Source organism: Suricata suricatta, chromosome 3, assembly GCF_006229205.1.
Source record: "Suricata suricatta isolate VVHF042 chromosome 3, meerkat_22Aug2017_6uvM2_HiC, whole genome shotgun sequence".
NCBI classification, from domain to species: Eukaryota; Metazoa; Chordata; class Mammalia; order Carnivora; family Herpestidae; genus Suricata; species Suricata suricatta.
Window position 1 is genome coordinate 112010734 of NC_043702.1, and position 23775 is coordinate 112034508.

The 23775-nt window shown below is 39.0% G+C and overlaps 1 protein-coding gene across 3 annotated transcripts in view; it reads right to left on the reverse strand.

Annotated features, from left to right (window-relative positions):
• Window positions 1-22707, reverse strand: part of AKT3 (AKT serine/threonine kinase 3) — a 284903-nt gene extending 262196 nt beyond the window's left edge. For 2 of the 3 annotated variants that reach the window (XM_029934844.1, XM_029934843.1), the window contains exons 1-2: window positions 22687-22707; window positions 19658-19818 (exon numbers count right to left, since the gene is read on the reverse strand). In XM_029934844.1, coding sequence (XP_029790704.1) covers window positions 19658-19818; window positions 22687-22700 — 175 coding nt within the window. In that variant the 5' untranslated portion in view covers window positions 22701-22707. Of the gene's footprint in view, window positions 1-19657; window positions 19819-22686 lie in introns of those variants that run through there. The other variant, XM_029934845.1, reaches the window with a different exon arrangement.
• Between the last annotated feature and the right edge of the window lie 1068 nt (window positions 22708-23775).

Sequence of the window (23775 nt, forward strand, 5' to 3'; positions counted from 1 at the left end):
TTCATTAAATCCAATGATACAGCAAACACTCCCAAAATAAACTTAGATTGTATTGCAGTTTCACTTAACAGTATATAAAATGCTGTGTTGTGACAGGTATCAACTATCCATTAGATACTGAATCAATTTTTCTTAAGCACTACTAACTGCTTGCTTTTCTTGAAGCTAGATCATTCTGAAAATTTCCTGTTAGACCTATATACACAATGGAGTACTACATGGCAATGAGAAAGAATGAAATATGGCCATTTGTAGGAAAGTGGATGGACCTTGAGGGTGTCCTGCTAAGTGAAATAAGTCAGGCAGAGAAGGACAGACACCATATGTTCCCACTCATAGGTCTAACAGGAAATTTTCAGAGTGATCTTTTGTGTTTTAAATTACAAAACTTGAGCCATTCGTAATTTCACTACAGTTTTACAGGTGACCAGCTGAAACCATTTTTATAGCTGCTTTTACGTAAAAACTGAGTAGTGATTTAGCAAAAGCTGAAGACTGTCTGAATCCAAAGGGGCTATCTGGCCGTTTTCCCCCAGATCCCTAAGCCAAAGACTTAGTAACATGCACGAGAGACACCACACCCTGCTCTGACACCACCTCTGGTCCTACTACCACTCCTATGACTTACGTTAGGACTAAGACATTTTAACAGGCTGCACAAAATTAAGATTAAATGATACAAAGAAAAGGGACATAACTAAAATACAGGAAAACACAAGGTCAGAACTAACATCCACACTGTAGAAAAGTAAGTTTGTGTCAAATGAATGGAAACTTGAATCAAACAGTTTGAAGGTAAACCATAAAAATTCACTGGGGGGAGGGAGGAGCACTTGGCTGGCTCAGTTGGAGTGTAAGGCTCTTGATCTCAGGGTTGTGGGTTCAAGCCCCACCTTGGGTTTGGAGAGTATTTAAAAATAAAATCTTTCCCAAAAAATCCACTGGGAATGAAAGAGGAAAACAGATAAAACATAAGGGAAGAAAGGATCAATATGGAAGATAAACATCCATTCAAAATTAGTAAGGCAATATGCTTCTACTGCAGATTACAGAGGGCCACAAAGTCTTTGTCAGTCTTTCCATCAAGAAATTTCTCCCCTTGAATCCAGCTGGTCTTGTGACTTGTCTGAGATCAATAAAACGTGACTCAAAACAAATGCTGCACCAGCGATGGAACTAGCCCTTGGGAGGCTCCGGGCTCCCGCCCTCCGAAGGCAGCCGCGCGGTCTGGATAGTGCAGGGTGCTCTGCGGGAGAAGGGTGACATGGGGGGGAAACCAAGACGCTCTCAGCCAGCACTGAGCCAAGGACCCCAATCTGGGTCTCCCAGTGTAGCCTTCGTGTGCAGCCACAGGACTGAGTCCAAGTGAGAGCACCAGAAGAACTTCCAAGCCAAACCATAGAATCATGAAAACTAATAAACTACTGCTGGTTTAAGCCACTAAGTGCTGGGTGTCTGTTCTGTAGCAGCGGATAACTGATGCACAAAACCAATCTGAAACAACACAACCCCGCCAGAGCACAGGGACAGAGCTGGACCCTGCAGTAAAAGACACTTGTATCCCAAGTCCTGGCTAGAAAATACTCGATCTTAAACTGTATGAAAACCCAGCTTGTTTCAAAAGCCTGGTTGAAAGTAACAGCTTTTCTATTTCTTAAATTACCTTCCATTATTTACTTACTCAAAAAAATATTCTAAATTCCATCCCAGGATTAAGTCAGGCATGAAAATTTTAGTGTCAAATCTTCATACTTTACAATTTTGTATCTACCTACGTGAAGAAGCTTTAAAGAAACTCCACCTGTGTGAGTGTATTCTCATTCTCTGATCAATTCGTTCACCAGCAGTTTTTGAGGGTTTACCAGGCGGTAGGCATTAGAGTGGCAAAGAAGCACAAGGCACTGAGGGCAGGTAAAAATCTGACACGGCTCACCCTTTCCAGAAACTCAATCCCCACCGAGTCTGCGCTCCCAAAGCACTCCGTGGGAATCTCTGCTTTCGGACAGTGACAGCACTAGCATCGAACACTGGGGAGCACTTCCTGGCATAATTCTACACCTTCCAGTGATTCTCGCACTCAAGCCTCACACCAGGAGAACCGGCATCATCCCCACTTCACAGATGAGGAAATGCACTTTCGACCCCCACTGAGACTCTGGGCAGAGGGCCTGTTTCTTCACCTCCATGTCCTCCCCAGTCCCCAGAACACGTCTCTCTCGTCAAATAAAGACACCAGTTTATCCAAGCACTAGAAATGAGTATGATCAGTTCCTTTAAAGGACAATTGTTCACTCCTCAAAAGCAAAAGTTAGTAATACCTTTTTGGGCTAAGAAAAAATGGGTTAGGACTAAATAAATATCCCTGGTTTACTGGTAAGACAAATGTAAGACTGAATTTACCAACTCAACTATTAAGTCCTAAACTTATAAATAAGTCCAATTTGATAGTAACACATTTTACTCAGCACCATTTTTTTTTAATTTACATCCAAGTTAGTTAGTATATAGTGCAATAATGATTTCAGGAGTAGACTCCAGTGCTTCATCCCCTACAGAGAACACCTGATGCTCATCCCAACAAGTGTCCTCCTTGATGCCCCTTCACCCATTTACGCATCCCCCCACCACCTCTCCAGGAGCCCTCAGTCAGTTCTCTGTATTTAAGAGTACTCAGCACCATTTTAATGCTGAAACCCAGAAACATCACAATGGCAACTGTATACATCTGTATTTTAAAAAGTTTTTTTAAGAAGTCCATGACAAAGGAATAAGAAAATACGCAGCCATACCCATTAAAATATATGCATGGTAAAGAAAAACCCAAGTAACTATAAGATGGGCTATTTTGACCAATGCACCGGGGTATTTGGGGCTGCTCAGTGCTATTTGGGTTAGTAGAACTGGAATGACCAGCTATAAAACCAGTGACTACCAGGTTCATTGCACACTCTGACTTAAAAACAAAAATGAAAACCTTACAAACGTACCTGATACACGAAAAACTCGCAATCCTTAGAATACTGGATAGAAACTGAAATTTGGATTCTATAAGGAAAACAAAATCAAAATTGGGAGCATTTTACAGACCTACCCCCTAACTCACTATCACCTCCAAATACAAAAAGGAGCACAAGACACGTACTCCCACAACCAGACAAAACGGCCCCGCGTGAGCACAACCTCCGCAGGGGTGCATTTTAGAGAGGCTCCTACGCCAAATCCTCACTCTCACCTGAGGACAGCTGTTTTCTCTCCTGGAAATCCGACTGGGAACTGAGCACGCTCACTGCAACTGTGCAGTCACAACTCTTGGTGGAAGATGCTGTTGGCGAACACAGAATCAACTCCCAGCCCCTTTACCCTTGCCTCCGCCCCTACACAGACAGAAAGACAGACACTCCCTTTCTCCCAGCTATGGGGACACATCGACAAGAAAGGAAGTCTGAGAGTGAGCTCTGAGAAAGCTCCTGGCTTCCTAATGAAAGGGACAGTGTGGTGGACACTCGCCAGCGCACGTCTGTCTGTCCTGCATGGAAATGTATGTTACTAGCACAGCCATCTTGAAGCTTCAAAGCAACAAGTGTAGCACGAAAACCCCACATGCTAAAGGTGAGGCGGCAGAGAGCTTGGATCTCCAATGATTTCATCTTCATTTGTTAAACAGCTAGCAACTGCTCACCTTTGCCCTTCTTCAGTAAAAAAAATAAGCCAGCCTTTGTGTTGTTACTGTTGGCTCCGTTTTCTGTTATTTTTAGCAGAATGCCTGCCTTACTAATACATTTACAAACATTTAGAGAATATGGTGTACAATTCCTTTAATTAAAAAAAAACTTACAGTACTTGTCTAAATAGAAAACAGTCATACTGATGCCAAGTGACAAACTGAATCCAGGAGGTACTTGATAGTTTTCCTTCAATAATATTTCTTCTAACTATCCAAGTGAGATAATTCACCTTAGAAATTTCACAGAATACAGAGAAGTATAATGAAGGAAAAACACTCACTACTAAAAGATAATCACTTTTAGTATTTGGTATATTTCGTTCCAATCAGTTTTTAAACAACACTGACATACAAAAATATACTTTTTTATTTTCATAAGTTGGGATCATACAAGATACAATTTATTATTATTAACTGACGCATGGACCAAGCAACAATAGTTCAATGGTATATGAAAGAATCCCTTCCACCATTTCGCCTCACATGCAGACACATGCACACACAGGCGTGTGCACACACAGCCTTCACTCTCTAGTCCACCTCACAAAAATAGCCACTTTTAATATTCTTGGTATTACGCCTCTCTTGATTTATCACCTGTAACCACATCAACGGACTTTCCACCATGAAGGTGAAAAACTGAGTTCCCCTTCACCCTTCTTCCCAATTCTTATTACTTCTATTTTCATTTTCAGTTTTTGTACTTCTTGATATTATAAAGCTAAAAAATACACTTAAGCTCTATTTCTTGACTGATGAATTTTGGATAGAATGTCTTTGCTTCCAATTGTAAGATAAGGAAGTTAGTGTTCTTATAATGGCAAGCAGTTTTAGTCATAAAATTTAAGCACAGGATTAAAATGTGATTATCATTTGACCTTACCCAACCCAGAGTGAAGAAGAAAAAAATGGATATGCTTGTTGCTTTAAGCCCTACTTCACTTAACGTCAGAAAAAGTGTTGGGAAAGATAGAAGCGTAATGAGGAACAAATACAGAAAACAATTAAAAGAACTCGTAAATCCTCGATGAATTGGAAAACATAGTGACAGGCCAACATGAATTTCAAAATTAAAGAAGATGAAGCCAGATCAGGAGAGTATAGCACTGAGGCCAGGCAACAGGAAAGGAATACTCTTAACAACTCTTTTACAATGGTCTCCTCAAAAGAGAGCCATCGTAATGCAAACACTGATGCTCAGAGGTGCTGAAGAGACAGTAAATGACCTATCACTCTGAGTTCCGGTTAGCATCAATTATCTCTGAGAAATGAAGAGCATCAGATTAAAAAAAAAAAAAACCTGACAAGGGCAATATCTTTATTGTTTCTACAGAGGAAAACCATGGATGAGCCTAAATATTAAAAATTACTAAATGTGGTATGAAATTGAGCATTAGGACCTGTAGCAGATTATTAAATAACAGCTACTGTTTGTTAGCTATTTAGTATGTCCCATGCATTGTGATAAGAGCTAATCAAACATTATGATCTCTGAGTAGTCACCCATTTATTATCAGCACCATTTTACGCATGAGAAATTTAAGGCATATTAAGATTTTTGCCCATAGTCACTAGTAAATGGTAAAGCCAACATCTGGAGTTAAATTCCATCTTCTTAACCACTGGAAAAAAACCAATAGTATGTGCGTACTTAAAAATGAGAAAAGTAGATGGATGAGAAGAACAGAGTCACTAAAAGCAAGTTACATCAAATTACTCATTTTTTTTTCCAGAATTTCTGAGTGACCGTGTTGCAAGGGTATAGTCAAATCTCTAAGATATACTGCGCAGTGATTTGATGTCATTTACGCAAAGTGAGATAAAATACCCAAATGTTTACAGAATAAAGTGTAAAAGTCTCATTTTCTTTAATTATCCCGCTTCCGGTTGCCCACCTAATCTCTTGAATTCCAATTTCCTGACAAGAGACAAATACTACCTATAGTTTGACATGTATCTTTCTCACTCTTACCTGTTTTAAGAAAAATGTTGGCTTCCTAGCAGGACATCACACTTAATGGCGGTTATTTCTGAGAAGGAAATTGGAAGTGGAGGAATCATATCACACTCTTACACACCACTTAGACCTTTTAGAAGAGGAACTAATGTATTATGTAGATAATACAAATTGTTTTCATCATAACGATGCTCAAAGAAAACAGCAAGAGCATCTAAGTGTGACCCCAGTGGCCTCCTTGGAAGGGAAAAGTCTGATATACTAAACTCTGTAACAATTAAAAACTTGTACATGACAAAACCATAAAGTTAAAAAGATACACGCAAACCAGGAAAATATTTGTAACAGCAAAGTGATAAATAAAATAATGGTATTCTGAGTATATAAAAAGCTCTTACAAATAATATGAACATATCAAATTTATAAAACTGATTAAAGACATGGGCCTCATACCATAAAAATTAAGGATAAGAAACAAGCAATTCACTTGAAGAAAAAATGGCTAAAACCATTAGCAACAAAGTTAAGCCTCAGTATAACAAATAAGTGAAAAATAAAACAGCAATATGATGGCAAAAAATTAAAACTAAAAAGATAACAAAAGTGACTGCTATGGCGTGACAAAGCAGAAACTTACACACTCGTGACAGAAATGGGAACCGGCAACATGTGGACAACAAGCTGGGGTATGTAAATGTTCTGCACAAACAAAACAGAATAGAAATTCCTTTAAACGTTAAAACTGAAGGGGCGCCTGGGAGCCTCGGTCAGTTGAGTGTCTGACTCTTGGTTTCGGCTCAGGTCATAATCTCAGGGTTTGCTCAGGTCGAGCCCTGAGTCGGCTCTTCGCTGACAGTGCGGAGCCCACTTGGGATTCCCTCTATCCTTCTCTCTGCCCCTTCCCTTCCTCTGCCCCTTTCTCTCTCTCTCTCTCTCTCTCTCTCTCTCTCTCTCTCTCTCTCTAAATAAGTAAATAAAAACTTAAAAAAAAAATTAAACTGCGGCCTCGGGTGACAGAGCCAGCCCTCCCGTGACAGGCTGCGGGGACAGCCCTGCAGTGCTCTAGGCTGCACTGATCACACCTGCAGTGGAGGTTCGCTCTGGGTACCACGTTTTAAGAGAGAGACCAACAAACAGAGACATTTCCACAGCAGGACACAAAAATGAAGTGTGAGGGCTAGAAACCATGTTATACAATGAACAAGTTAAAAGAGAACATTTTGCTTAAAAAGATTTTAGGGAAGATATCACGGCATTCCTGAAATATGGGAAGGCCTGTCCCACGGAAAACAGAACTTGTTCTGTACTGCTCAGGAGGGCAAAACAAAGACTCCTACTTCTCAGAGCTGCTAAATCATGAGACAGTTCTGCCCTTGCAGTGAGATTTTAGTTACCCACTGCATCGGACATCAATGGCCCCCCAGCAACTCGGCAACAAAGATTCCTCTAGGCTGGAAACCTTAGGCGTCATGAACTGGAAAGCACTCTGTGGTTCCAAGTAAAGTATGCATACATATTCCAGAACTATGACCACCACTCTACTCTCACTAGGGTGTCCTGCGTACCAATTCAGACACATTATATGCTAAACCATTCTGGGCTATCAGAGTCCTGTGCATACAATAATCATTTAGTCAGTTCTAGCAATCCCTACCCTATTAGTTCCCTTTTCCTACTCACAACCTGACAGATACACAACCTGATCTAGAATCCACCAAAACCCTATCCTAGATACAGGCTGCTTTCATAACTGTGATCTATTTTGTGTTCCTGGACTTGCCTCAGCTGTCCCAATTCTAGCTCCTTACCCTGCAATCTGTGGTATACCCTTACTGGACCTTTTCTAATTTAAATGTATTTATTTAAGAGAGAGAGAGAGAGAGAGCGCGCACAGAGGAGGAGCTAAGAGAGAGAGAGAGAGAGAGAGAGAGAGAGAGAGAGAATCCCGAGGGGGCTCCACACCTTCAGTGCGGAGCCCAACAGCGGACCCCAACTCACAAACCATGAGATCATAACCTGAGCTGAAACCAAGGGTCAGACACTGGACCCAATGAAGCCCCCAGGCGCCCAGGCTACTAGAACCTCTGAAACTGTTTCCTTCCTCATTCACTCAAAAACTAGGGGCCTCCTACATTCAAAGTACTCATGGACCTGATATGCAAAATGCAGTTGCATTAAGACACAGTTCCTGCCTTCAGGGGAGCTGACCACAGACAAAGAGACATAAAGGATCTATGTAATAAGTAGACAGTATAAAGTCACAAGGAAGCAAAGTAATGTAATACCAGACAAGAGAAATCATTCTAACTTTGTAAAACTGTGATCAGGGAAAAAATTGAGATTATGTTAGACTTTATATTTGAAGGATTTAGAAGATTTTCATTGACAAAGACAAAGGGGGAAAAATAGGTAGAAAAACTGGCTTAAGCAACAACCTACATAAAAGAAAGCACACTGGTACGTGCACGGTTAATCACACCAGTAAGATCATGCAATTGATTACAGAATGTGAACAGATAATTAAAGAAAGTTTATCCAAGTCAAAGAACATAAAAATAGTTTCTCCAAGGAGTTAACCCAGTAAGTTCCAGAGGTACAGCACCCTGCATTCCCCCCGGGACACACAGCAGCAAGTGAGACTACTCAAATGGCGTAAGGATTCCACCAGATGGAAGATACTGTCCTTTTCCCATTCTCACAGGGCATCACACTCTTCTGGGCAGCAGCTCTGAGCCCCTCTTTCAGCACACTCTAATAACAGACTTTGTAAAAAAAGAACTCCAAAACATGCCTGAGTGTCAAAAAAGAAATAAAATAGGAAGCATCATAAAATTGGCAATAAAAAAATCTCAGCTACTGGTCTGGGCTAAGCCCTTAACTCAAAAAATGACTTGTTTTCTGATCTATAAGATAAATGGGTATAAGACTAGGGGACTTCTAAAGTCTCCTCTAGTTTGAAATTCTACAAATTCTCTTGGGAAAAAAGGTTCAGCTATGTTTCCAGGTGTCTGGAACTCAGACAGTTGAAATCATCAGTTTCTGGGGCACCTGGGTGGCTCAGCTGCTTGAGAGTCCAACTCTTGATTTCAGCTAAGGTCATGATCTCACAGTTTGTGCATTCAAGCCCTGCATCAGGCTCTGTGCTAACGGTGTGAAGCCTGTTTGGGATGCTCTCTCTCCCTCTCTCTCTGCCCCTCCTCTGCTCATGCCCTGTCAAAAAAAATTTTTTTAACTTTAAAAACATTTTTTAGTTCAAAAAAAGACACCGTCAGTTTCCTCAAATATAAATATAGATGCAATTTCTACTTCACGTAACTTGTTATGAGCAATAACAAAACTAAATGAATTATAAAACCTACACAAGTTTTTATGGCCACACATTAAAGCACATGCCTATTACAGTTCTACTTCCAGTAGCTGCAGGGTCTATAATTTTGCCATACATAAAATTATAAACTCTGTATAATATAAAAAACAAGTATTCCAGAAAACAGCATATAAACTATTCTTTAAATCCAAAATGGGATACATACAAAGGAAACAACACCTAACCATATCATCAAACTGCTGAAATCAAAGCTAGAAAAATCTCACAGGTAGTCAGGGAAAATGTTATGTTATACATAGGTAACAACAAAACATAACAGCTGACTTCTCATCAAAAACAAAGGAAAGCAGAAGACACTGAAAGGACATCTTCAAAACAGAAGAAACTTAAAGGACATCCTCACAGTGACAGAAGAAATTAACAAATCAGAATTCTATATACAATAAAAAAATCCTTCAAAAATTAAAAGAAAATGAAAACATTTTAAAATAAACAAAAAATGAGTGTACTGGTCACCAACAGACTTACTCTAAAAGAAATGCTGAAGAAGAAAGCACTTCAGGCTGCAGGAAAATAGTATCACACAGAAACTCACAACCATAGAGAGAATAAACAGAAACACTGCAAATAAGTAGACATGAAAGATTATACTTATCTTGCTCTCCTTTAAAAGACATAAAAAGGGCATAAAACAAAAACTAAAACATTGTATCTTATGGTCCACAACATACTTATATCTGCTATACATACAAGCAGCAGACCAAGGCACTCAGAGGAGGGGTAATGGAACTACAGTATTTCAAGAGTGTTGTATTTTACATCACGTAGTAAAATATTAACCCAGTATATAATGTGATGAATTCGGGATGCATATTATAATCCCAAGAGCAGGATTTCTCAACCTCAGCACTACTGGCATTTTGAATATTTTTTGCTTGGGGAAAATTGCCCTATACATTACAGAATATTTTAGCAATGTCCCTGGCCTCTACCCACTAAATGCAACAGCATACCTGGGGTACCTGGGTGGCTCAGTCGGTTGAGCATCCAGCTTCGGCTCAGGTCATGATCTCATGGGTCGTGGGTTCGAGCCCCGTGTCAGGCTCTGTGCTGACAGCTCAGAGGCTGGAGCCTGCTTCGGATTCTGTATCTCCCTCTCTCTCTGACCCTCCCCTGCTCGCGCGCGCTCTCTCTCTCTCTCTCTCTCTCTCTCAAAAATAAATAAAACATAAAAAAAAAAAAACCCAGCACACTCACCCCAAGTCATGACAACCAAAAATGTCTCCAGACATTGTCAAATGTCCCCAGGTGAGCAAAATTACCCTGGCTGAAAACCACTGCCCTACAATAACCACTAAGTAATATAAAACTACAGAGAAGTTCAGTTTTTTCCATTATGGCCCACTGACAAGCCTTTGTAGTCTTTTTTTTTCCCCCAGCCACTCTAGCCTCCCACATGAAATTTTATTGCCACAGATATACTGTATATGTTTACATACTGTGTCCCACTGGAAAAGCACAAATGACTATAAATATCTAAGTTTTTTGCACCCTACCCCAGAACCAATTATTGCCCCCTTGGCGGTGATATCCTCCCCTCCACTGAGAATGCACACTGACAGAGGGATTTAAATGAAATACTAGAAAAAAGTTTCAACTAACCCAATGGAAGGCAAAAACAAATCTATATATGAACAGAGATTTTTTTTTCCAATAGGACTAATAGAAAATAAATAACAAGGGGCGCCTGGGTGGCTCAGTCAGTTAAGTGTCCGACTTGGGCTCAGGTCATGATATCACAGTTCCTGGGCTCAAGCCCCATGTCAGGCTCTGTGTTGAGAGCTCAGAGCCTGGAGCCTGTCTTTGGATCCTGTGTCCCCCCTCTCTCTCTGACCCTCCCCTGATAATGGTGTCTCTCTCTCTCTCTCTCTCTCAAAAAAACATAAATAAAACATTAAAAATAAAAGAAAATAAATAACAAAACAGTAGACCTAAATTTAATCATATCAATAATAATAGTAGCTATAGATTTGTTTTATATTTTAATAAGAGTCAAACCTAACAAACCAATAGCAGAGATAAAATAATAAGGTAAAAAATTCTAAATCCAAAAATTACAGCAATATAGAGAAAAGAAAACTCAGTCATATGAGTAATTACATTAGTAAATATGAATGGTCTAAACACCCCCAATTAAAAGGTAAAGACTGTCAAATGAGATAAAGAAAAAAAAAAAAAACAGAACCAGACCCAAAAATATGCTGTCTATGAGGCAGCTTCAACATAAAACACATATAAGCCAACTGTAAAATAACATTTTAAGAAGACATAAGATGTAAACTTTAATCAGGAAAGTCTGGACTGGTTATATTAACATGAGATACACTGAATTTCAAGACAGAAAAAGGGGGCGCCTGGGTGGCTCAGTTGGTTGAGCATCTGGCTTCGGCTCAAGTCATGATCTCACAGTTCTTGGGTTTGAGCCCCGCGTCAGGCTCTGTGCTGACAGCTAGCTCAGAGCCTGGAGCCTGCTTCGGATTCTGTGTCTTCCTCTCTCTCTGACCCTCCCCTGCTCGCACTGTCTCTCTCTGTCTCTCAAAAATAAAATAAAAAACATAAAAAAAATTTTTTTCAAGACAAAGATGTGGACATTCTAAAAGGATAAAAGATGTAATAATACATCAAGAAGATATAATGATTATAAATGTGGATGCATCTAACAACAGAGCGTCAAAATACATAAAGCAAAAAAGATAAAGAAACAAATATTCACATAGTTGAGAGATTTCACTTCTCTCTCAGTAACTGATAGAACTAAAGAAAAAAATCAGTAAAGTTATAAAAGATATGACTCACCATCACCCATCTTGACCAGGCATTTACAAAAAAAAAAAAAAAAAAAAAAAACTACACCCACAACAGTAGAAAATCAAGATAGACCATATGGTGGACCATAAAAAAAAATTTTTTAAATAACAAAAAATTCCAAATGACTGAAACTTTATAGAGTATCTTGTATAAACACAATCAAATATTAAACTGAAATAAAACACTAAGATATCTAAAAACCCCTATATATTTTTAAGCAGCATTCTTCTAAATAACCCATGGTTCAAAGAAATCACAAGGGAAGTTAGAAAACATTTTACACTCAATAATAATGAAAACACATTTCATCAAAACTTGTAAGACAAAAATAAGCAGTGATGTAAGATAAATCCATAGACTTAAGCACTTATTTTTTAAAAAGAATGTTTAAAATCAATGACATACTATTTTACCTTTAGAAGCCAGAAAAAAGACAAGTAAATTAAAATAATATGAGCAAAGGCAGTAAAATAGAAAAGGACAAATTTAAACAAAGCAAAAAGCTGACTCTTTGAAAGATTAATAAAATGTATAAACTCCTAGTAAAACTGATCAAAGGGGGAAAAAAAAGAGAGGGAGAACACAATTTACCAATATCGGAATAAGGGGATTATCATTACAGATCTTGCAGACACTTAAGGAATAAGGGCATATTATGAGCAACTTTAAGCAAAATATATCAACAACTTAGATACAATTTTCCCAAAGTGACACAAGATAAAACAAAAAATCTGAATAGTCCTATTAATCAAATTGTTTTTATTATCAGAAATCCCACCCAAATAGCTTCATAGTTGCATTTTACCAAACATGTTAAGTTAGAAATAAACCCTATCTTATTCAAAGTCCTTTAAAAATTAGGGAGAAGGGAATCCTTCCCAACCTATTTCATGAATCCAGCAAAGCCATTATACCAAAACATGAAATGGAAATTACAGACCAATATAAATGCAAAACAAACCCAATCCTTAACAAGGTACATTGAAACTGGTTAATCAAATATAATACATCACGCCCAAATGGGAAGTATTCCAGCCATTAAAGTAATATACCATAATAACACAATAAAGGGAAAATCAAATAGTCATTTCAATAGATATGGGAAAACCTTTGAAAAAAGTGAACACCCACTCATGATAAAACCTCTCAGCAAAATAGGACTAGAAGACTTTCTCAATCTGATTAAAGGCAGAAATAGAAAACTCACACTATTAACTTAGTGATTATCACATAATATGATGATGATGGTGGTAAAATAAATGCTTCCCAATAACGTGAGAAGTAAGACCAGTTACCACTTTCACTCAGAATTGTGCCAGAATTCCTAACCAGTGAAATGACCAGAAAAATTAATGAAAGGCATAAAAACTGCAAACGAAGAAGTAGAACCATGGCTATTTGCAGATGACTTGCAGTTAGTCAGAAGTAACTAACATAAGTGACTTTAAGGACGCTTCAAATACAAAGTCAATACACAACACAACTGCTGACTGGGATGGGGAGTACGTGTGAGTGTGTGTACCTAACAGCAGCTCTACAGTTCACTAGCTCTAGAATGCATATGGAAGTTTATCTATCATTTGGTTCTCTCCATTTGGTTTACTTGATTAACACTTCCAGAACTAATGTATTCAGATAATAAGAAAACAAACTTCACGTTATTGTAAATACACTAAATCTCAGGAGGCGCATGGGGGCTCAGTTGGTTAAGCGTCCAACTTTGGTTCAGGTCATGATCTCACAGTCTGTGGTTTCAACCCCTGTGTCCGGCTCTGTGCTGGCAGCTCAGAGCCTGGAGCCTGCTTCAGATTCTGTGGCTCCCTCTCTCTCTGCACCCCCAGCCCCCACACAGTCTGTCTCTCTGTCTCTCTCTCAATAATAAACTAAAAAAAATTTTTTAAGAAAATAAATTTAATTTTATCAGTTTATTCTCCATTTGTAACATCAATAGTCAACGTGAGCTTCTCTAAACTATTACGTGATTCATACAGTCACTACCACAGCTCTCCTTCTATGGAAAATGCTTGCTGCTCAAGTAGTAAACAAAATCATACTGTTGTTTTTCTATTTCCATAAGCACTTGATCATCTATTTCAAAACCCACTTTTTGAATAAAACATAAGCAAAAGGCACACAAGTACATACAGAGTTAAGGAGAAGGCCTGTGGACTTGGATGAGCACCCCAAAAATTGTGATTTACTTTTCTAGAACAGTTTACAGTTGACTAGATCACAACAATCTCACACAAACACACAGCCCAGCTTACGATCTTCACATTACTAAAATAGTCTGCATAGTGGCATTAAGCTATTTTGACAGAAAATTCATAGACTTATGAAGTTTAGCTTGGAATTACCGATTACTAACATTCCAGTTAACCTAAACAAATCTGTTCACAGAATACAAAACAAGAATCATTCCAAGGACACAGTTCATGGAAATCCTTGAACTGGACACTCTAAGTAGAAGGCAAACTAAGGCAAAGAGTTCTTTGAAAGCACAAACTGGTCACATACACAGAACACAATCTGAAGTTCATGCTGTTAGATACCAAGGCAATGAAAGTACAAGAAACTATCACGTGCATGCAGCACGTGATAAACATTTCATCAAAATGTTTTTAATGATAAAACCACCTCTTAGATTTACGCCAATTTCAAAATGGTAAGACTGTGTGTTGACCACCAGTACATTACAGATTTTAACTTGGTATCAAGGGGCTGGCTCTCCACATTTAGACGGGACAACCTACCTGTTTAGGAAACAGTACTATTTTACAAACAGAATTTTATTAATTACAATTAGCCCAGGTTAATGGTATTGCAGCCTACTTAATTCTGTAATTTAGACTTTTTAAGCTGGTTAAAAATCTCAATTCATACTTACCATTTTGTCATTGTTCCAGGAAAGTACAGGAACAAAAAGGTTTCAGTGTTGATACATCAGCAATAACCAAAGTTAGGAAAGCATCTGTCCCTCACAGTATAATTAATTATCTTTAAGTCTGTTTTTTTCCTTTTCCAGGATGGTATTTACTGACAAACAACTTATTTACGTTAAAAACACAAATGAAAGGAGATTATATCTGAATAGAAGCTAACATGAACTGATTCATAAGTACAAGTTTGAGAAAAGGGACTGATATTCAGACTAAGGGTAATTATGATGTTTTTATACTGATGCTTTATTTAATAGTTTAAAAATACTCTGTACACATTAGCTCATGATGTTTACCACCACACTGTGAGATGAAGGAGGCAAATGCTATATATTTATTTTTAAAACAAGTACACCAGAGTTCAGATGATGATACTCTACCCAGTGTAAACAGGCAGAGAATAATACTCTGTAAGAAGAAATTCTTTGAATCAAAATATGTCCAAACAGCAACAAGAGGCTATCTAATGAAATTTGCTTGACTGAAACAGATGATTATTCTTAAAATCATACTGAAAATCTCTGAAGGAACAAATTAAGAATAGTGGAGAGAAAACAATGTCCCATTTGGTTTCCCCTAAGATTTCAACTCATGCTTATACGAGTCCAGTTAAAACTACCATCACAAATCCTCACTCACAGAATCTAACCTGTGGTTAAGTACAGGGAAACACATCAATTGTAAAAATAGAGGACACTACCAGTAACCTCAGTCTTTCATTCACAAATAGAAACAGACCAACAGGGATCACCAGATATCTGAGAAATACTAAAAACACCAAAATAAAGCAAAAAAAACTGAAAAGTTATTCAAACGGGATAGAAAACTTAAAAATAGTCTCGTTGGTGTCCTTTGATTAAAGATATTATATCTGTAAAATAAAAGCAAGTGGCTATGAACCACAAGGAATACCAGAAATATAAAGTAATAGTTGAAATAAATAATTCAGTAAAGGGCTCAGAGAAAAAGTTGAGGAAATCTTCCAGAACAAGGAGAGAAAACAAAGACATGAAATTAAAGAAAAACTTTAAAACGGAGCATTGATACAGATGCTCTAAGGGGAAAAACCACAAAAGAATACAGAGGACACAGAAGGGAAGAAATAATGAAAGAAATACAGAAGACTCCCCAGAATTAAACACATATGCCTGCGTATTCAAAGGGTCCACCAAATAAATGCTTTACAGGGTGAATTAAGAAGAATATCTTATTCTCCTGGAATTTTATAAACCCAAGGATAAAGAGGCACGAACACAACAAACTTCCAGGAGACAAAAACTAGTTACCTAGAAAGAAATTATGCCTATTAGTGTTAAGCTTCTTATTGGTAAAACAAGTTACCAAAAGGCAACAGAATGCAGCCTTCAAAATTTTGAAGGAAAACTGTTTCACAACTGAATTCTATACCCAGCCAAGGTATGCACCAGCTGTGAAAGTAAAAAAGCACATTTTTGAACACTGTGTTGACATATTCTTTCAGAAAAAAAGTTCTTTAGGAAATTGAAGAAAAGAAAAATAAAATTAGAAAACTGTAAAATAAACCCAAAACAAATAGGGGAAAGACAGGAAATCTAAGAAAGCATGGAACTTGTCCAGAGATGCAATTAAATATCATGCTATCAGCGGAGTATCATACCTAGATAAAGGTGAGTTCACAACAGAATTTTGACAAATACTACGATTAAAAAGCTGACAAAGTGATATGAGGAAGAAGGCAAAGCATATACTCTTTTACCAATGGGGGGTAAGTGGCAATTAGAAAACCCAGGAAAAACCATTATCGCCAAAACTAGAGGCCAAACCAAAGTGCATCGTGATCTTGAACACCAACAGAGTAGGGGCAATCATCTGTTCTCTGTGGCTCCCATGGAGCACAGCAACCATACTACTCTGGTTAGCAGCAGGTACTGTTTATGTATCAATTACTGCTTCTCTGAATCAGCAAGTGTAACTATTACAAACCCTGACAACGTCAAATAAACATTCCAGTTGCCACAAACTGGGAGGGGAACGTGGGAAATTCAGGGGAGAGATTGTCTGGAGTACTCACAAAGTGCGGAATTTAGAGATGATGCTTAAGTACTTTCTAGAATGAAGAGGGCACATGTTGGAAGTTTAACCATGAAGCCCTCTCCCTCCCTTTAGGAAAGAGAGAACAAGTATTTACAAGTTAAACTCTTCATTTTCCACAAGGGCAGTACATGAGACTATGTAAGACTACTCAAAAATAAAGCTTAGAGGGGCGCCTGGGGACTCAGTCAGTTAAGTGTCCAACTTCAGTTCAGGTCATGATCTCATGGTCCATGGGTTTGAGCCCCGTGTCAGGCTCTGTGCTGACAGCTCAGAGCCTGGAGCCTGATTCTGATTCTGTGTCTCCCTCGCTCTCTGCCCCTCCCCTGCTCACTGTCTCTGTCTCTCACAATAAAAACATTTAAAAAAAAATTAAAATTAAATAAAATAAAGTTTACCACATTATATATAAAATTGGGATAATAATCACCAAAGTATAAAATAGAAAAGACCTAAACTTTTTTAATTTTTTATTTATTTTTGAGAGACACAGAGAGACCACATGAGCAGGGGAGGGTCAGAGAGAGAGGGAGACACAGAATCCGAAGCAGGCTCCAGGCTCTGAGCTAGCTGTCAGCACAAAGTCCGCCACGGGGCTCGAACCCACAAACTGTGAGATCATGACCTGAGCCGAAGCCGGACGCTTAACCGACTGAGCCACCCAGGCGCCTCTAAAATAGAAAAGGTCTAAAATGGCTATCTCTGAGGAGAGAAATCAGTAGGAAGAGGGAGAAGTCAGAAAAGACTTTTACTTACCATTTTATACCCTTGTGTACTATTAACCAATGCAGGAAAAATGCAAAGAAACCCTGTCCATTTTTTCTTGTTTCTATACCCCATGCACTATATACAAACCTTTTATCATGGTATTTCAGGTAAGACGCAATTAACTTAAACTCAAAAGCCACCCTAAATCTTAGACAACAAGTGGTGCCAGCAACAGTTTACACTTGTGTTCAAGCTCTCAAAACATCCACATCACATCCATCACCTCACTCAATCCTCCCAACAGGCTTATGGAGCAGACAGTAGAGGTCCCTAAGGTATTAACTCCAAAAGGTTTACATGACTTGCCATCCCCCAAAAAAGAAAGTAGGAAGGGCAGTATAAATGTAATAGACAAGTTAAAAAATAAAGAAAAAGTGCCTTCAGAAACAGCAGTGAAATCTGAAAATGCTTTCCAAATTTATAATATAACATACAATAAAATTAAACACACCACACAACAGTTGGCTGAAACCGTTGATAGTTACGCACACGCTTACCATATGAGCAGCCATCTTGTTCCTAGGTCCCGTGGCCCGAGGGAAAAGGAAAACACACCACACTAAGACATGATCTCCAATGTTCACGGCTACCTCATGCATAATAGCCCCAAACTAGAAACAGCCCAAATGTCCATCAGCCAACAAACAGAAACCAGCATGGGCCTCAGTGATAAAAGGGAGCGAGCTCCTGATGTGCACAGCGACACGGACACGCCATTCGTGTGTCATGCTACGTGGAGCAACCAGACCAGGGGACCCTCTGAGTGCGCTCATAAGGAAGATCCCAATGGCGGCAGGTAAGGGGGTTCAGGGTTCAGGAAAGAGGGTGGACAGCACAGTGGAACGGGGGTGCTTTCAGGGTGACAGACGTGTTCAGTGTCATGACTGCAGTGCTGGCTATACTACTACACAAATGCAGCAAAATTCACCCTGTGTACACTTAAAATTGGAGAAATTTATTGTTATGGAAATTATAACTCAGGCTGATTTTTTATAAATCAGTAATACATAATCCCATTTAACTACTGACGACGACTTTTCAAGCATAGGAATTACCTATACACCCACAAAAAACACTGAAATCACTATTTTAAAGGTAACTTTTAATCACTAACTAGATACAGTATACAGATACTTAAAAGTGCTAAGAATGCAACAGTCCTCATCCTACTCGATTTGGCCACGTGTCAATTTGGCCACGTGGATCAACAGTAGTTGCCTGGCAACAAACCTACACTCTAGATATCTTAATAAACATTGACCACAGCACCAGGTGATCTCTCAGAAGATAAACCAAGGTTTACATGAAAGAGTTCTTCCTTTAATGTTGAAAAAGAATAATAATGCATTTGAATTGTATATCTAAAGTAGGAGTGAATAGGCGAGCATGAAATACGAAAACTAGATCATGAAAAATAAAAATATCCAATTAAAACTAAACACACACACACACACACACACACACACACACACACACACACCCTTTCTTCAGTCGGTGTCTTACGTGATGACTTTCCTCGCCTAACAGACGGGACGGCTGAAGCCAGAGCGTGTGGGTGAGCGCCTTCCCCTGGAAGCCTGGAAGCCCTTCCCCTGCTTTCACCCAAACTGGCTTAATATAAAGTTACATGTCTTCAAATGCGTACAAGTAGGACACTTTTCTAAATTATTAAATCACCCTACAGACCAATCTCCGGATTGCAGAATCTGTGGCAAACACAGAAAAACCCATCAGGAACTTTCTGTAACACGCAGGCACACAGCATCCCAGAAAGCCGCATGGTCAGAGCTCTGATTATTAATGCTCAAAATCAAGAATTACTTAGAATTCCCAAATAACAAGCCAACCCCTAACACATAGGCTAAACACCATCTCTCTCTGACTGAATGGAGCATGTCCGTTCACTCTGTTAACAGCATCAGGAAAAACATCCACATGCAGGGCCTCACCAGCCACTCGCACACTTACCAACCACATCATGCTCAGCTCTGGTGAACACTTACCCCTCTTCTGAACCCAACCTTCTTTCACGATGGTGACATCGCACATGATGGCTCCCCTCTGAGCCCCCAACTTGGAGAAATGGTACTCTGTGATGTCAGCTCTGGGGTTTGGACTCTCCGCTGCTGTGGCCACCCTTCCCGCTCTCCGGTGATGACTCAGCCTGGAAGGAAGTGTTGAAGAAAGAATTTCTGTTTTTCCATTCTTGCAACTCACACAGCAATAACAAACAACTAATTCTTTGTAAATGTCTTCAACTGGCCTGACCTCACATAAAAACCTAACTCCTCAAACTGGGGAACTTATTTATTAAATAGTTCTACCATGAACGTGCTTTCTGGTCTTGTGACAGAGTTCAAACGATAGAGAAACTTTTAACCTAAGAGGCTGTGGTAAAAAATGCCTTCAGAAAACCACTGTCCCACCTACACAAACAACACAGAAAACAAGTTTGTGGTGCTGTGTGTCTGAGGTGAAAAGAGAAGAGAATGAAAGTGAAGCGGACTAAAGGTAAATTGTGGTGTAGGTCTCATTTCGAAATCTCTGTAAATGCAGGAATACTTATGGCAAAGCAACTGTGAATGTTTTTAATTGTTATACTTCATGTAAAACACAACATGCTAAGAGGCCCACGCTTAGGTATGCTTAGTCTGTCCTGCTCCAAGAAATATTTTAGATTGCAAAATGAGATTACAATGAATTTTTAGATTGTGATAAATAAAATATTATAAGTAATATATGATCCATTATTTTAAAAAACAGACGAGGTGAAATGGAGGGAATATGAAAGTGGACAAAAGTATGGAGTATTCAAGATGCGTCAAGAACAAGTGCTTATGTCTCTTACTTTCAGGTAATCCTCATAATAGCGCTAGGAGGGTGTCATTAACTCCATTTCACAGATGAGGAAACTGAGGCTCATAGAGATCAGCAGCTTGCCTGAATCCAACAAAGCTCCTCAATGATGGAGCCAATATCTGAACCCAGGCTGAGTCCAGAGCCTGCAGTCTTAACCCCAAAACTATACTGCCTTAGGGCAGAAAGAAGCCAGAGTAAAAGTCTACAGATTTGTAAAAGATTGGCCACAAATTTAGCAGAAAGCTTTCAAGAAGCAATGCAAATAAGGAAACACCATCAGTTTCAGTATTTACAGTATCCATGAATATTTTTAAAAAGAGAAAAAGAAGTTGCTTCAAAGAGAATACAATTTTTCCTGGAATAAAAATCTAAGGGCACCTGGGTGGCCCAGCTGGCTCAGCGTTTGACTTTGGTTCAGGTCACGATCTCGTAGTTCATGAGTTCGAGCCCCACATCAGGCTCTGTGCTGACAGGTCAGAGCCTGGAACCTGATTCAGATTCTGTGTCTCCCTCTCTCTGCCCTTCCTCCCTCCCTCCCCCTTGCACTCTCTCTCTCAAAAATAAAATAAACAATTTTTAAAAATCTGAAATTTATTCCATGGGTAAGATATACCCTGCAACATAACAAAGTCCTCAAAAATACTCTGATACATACAGTAATGTCTTATTTACGGATTGTCCCTCTCAACCTAAAAGAGGAAAATGCCAAGATGAAACTGAATTAAAAATATTTCCACAGAGGGGCACTGGGAGTGGCTCAGTCAGTTAAGTGTCTAACACTTGATTTTGACTCAGGTCTTGATCTCACGGTTGAGTCCTGAGTCAGGCTCTGCGCTGACAGTGTGGAGCCTGCTTGGGATTCTCTCTCCTCTCTGCCTCTCCCCAACTCAAAAATAAGTAAATCAGCTTTTGAAAGTATGTTTCCACAGAAAGGGACCCAAAAATAGTAGGGTTCACGAGTATTATGTGATCCAGAAACATAAATTTAGGGATAAATTTTGGATAACCAAAAAAATGGACGGATGGATATAACTATACCATCTTCTCAGACTGGGTTTTAACAAATAGTACATAGCAGGAAGTTCAAGGTTAGACTCTGGGCTGGTACTGGACAGAATTACAACCCCCTCCCAATGCAAATTAAGTGGAAAGCCTACTCCTTTCTCAGTCAGGAATCAAGACCAAGTCAGGAATCACAGCCTGACAAAGATTGTGTGGCTGAATCGCAACCCACTCCCAACACATGCCCTCAGCACCTACAGGGCCTGTCCCCGGAGTCACTGGGGTCTGATACTACAGAGTCTAAAAGGATATTAGACTCTGAGTGTACTCTGCCAAGATGTGTTTGAAACAATACTAAAAGAAATTCTAGGTGGCCAGGTGGGGTAAAAAAAAATAAATAAATAAGAATAAAAATAAAAATAAAAGAAATTCTAAAAAACAACTGACAGAAAAAGATAAAAAGAGAAAAAATTCTCTGGCCAAATAAGTTGGGAAAATTCCACCAGCCATATCTTTCTCTTAAAACATCACTATTAACACATTAAAGATATAAAGTATGTATGACCTTAATTATCTCAGCAACTCCAAAACTGACTGAGCACACGGGGCTCTTTTTTCCAGGAGCATGCAATGATGTCCAGAGGAACACATCTTGAGAAATGGCCACATCATTTAAGACAAGACTCATTTCACCAATAAAAAATGGGCCAAAAACAAAACAAAAACAAACAAACAAAAAAAACCTTACATAAAGAATCCAAACATCATTTTAGTCTGATTTATGTAACTTCCTGAAAATTGGCTACATAATACAGAACTAGATAACTGAAAAGGGTTATTAGTCCTTTATACTACATATATTACAAGAAAATTAAATATTGGGAGGACTCGTAAAACAATGACTTTTGGTTTTTTTGTTGTTGTTGTTGTTTTTATCTATTTTTTTTTTTTTGAAAGACAGAAAGAGACAGCGTGAGCAGGGGAGGGTCAGAGAAAGAAGGGGATACAGAATCCGAAACAGGCTCCAGGCTCTGAGCTAGCTGTCAGCAGAGTCCGACGCGGGGCTTGAACCGTGAGATCATGACCTGAGCCGAAGCCGACGCTTAGCCGACTGAGCCACCTGGGTGCCCCGTACAACAATGACTTTTGAAGAGAGAGCGGCACTATCGACCTTCCCTTTGGCATTGCTTGTAGCGATGGGCCTCATCTCTATTCAAGCCACAAAATGATAGCATCTGGGTTAAAAAAAAAACTCCATCTCAATATTCTTGGAATTGGAAATGGAAGAGATCAGGGGTCAGAAGAGATCAGAGGTCAACATTCAGTAATAACCAAAAAATAACACATATCCAATAAACATATATAAAATATATCCCTTTCTATGAAAATAACCTGCATCACAACACACTTACAAAGAACTCTAAGAAAACAAAAGTGTTGTCAAAATGCACTGTGTTTTTTTAAGTTGACATTTCATTGTTGGGATCTCAGAGCAAGAAAGGACCTTCCTTTCACAGTTGAGGAAACAGGTCCAGATGGATTAAGCAACTTGCCCGAGGTCACCAGGACACTTTCTGCGGAAACCACGACCCCAGAGAACCAGGCACACATTCTTCTCACTGGTACCGCCCATCAGTGCAAAACCATCTACTGAAATACCCAGGCCAACCCAAATCAGTGAATTCTGTTTTATACTGAAACTTTCAAAAACCTAACTTTTTGGATAAAAATGTTTATCAGTGTTTTTGTATTTAGATTAAACTGCTAAATGTACAATAAATCGATAGGACAAAATTTATAATTGTCATCAGGACCGGTAAAACCACTCATTATAGAAATGGCTTTATCCATTTGCATCTTAAAACGTTACCAAATTCTACCCAAAACCATAATATTCAGCTTCAAAGGTACTCCTGGGACTCTTGGCTAAAATGACACATTCTACAAAAATAACTTAAAAGACATTCAAAAGTATACTACTCCACAGTTATCACCAATAGGCTAGAAATGAATGTGATCTCGTGTGCACAGACACAATGCTACTAACTCTTAAGCAATAAGCCATATTCCTTGATTTAATTTCTTTACAGTGGCCAGGCTCTTGCAATCGGTCGTCAAACTCTCCCACTCAGTGTTCCATGTTGCCAAAAACATCATTCTGCAAAATGATGAGCTGGACATGAACTTCACCTCCTCCTACAGTCTCAACTTCTCCAGAACTGTGTTCTACCCAATGAACTCTAACAGACAAAATTTGGTT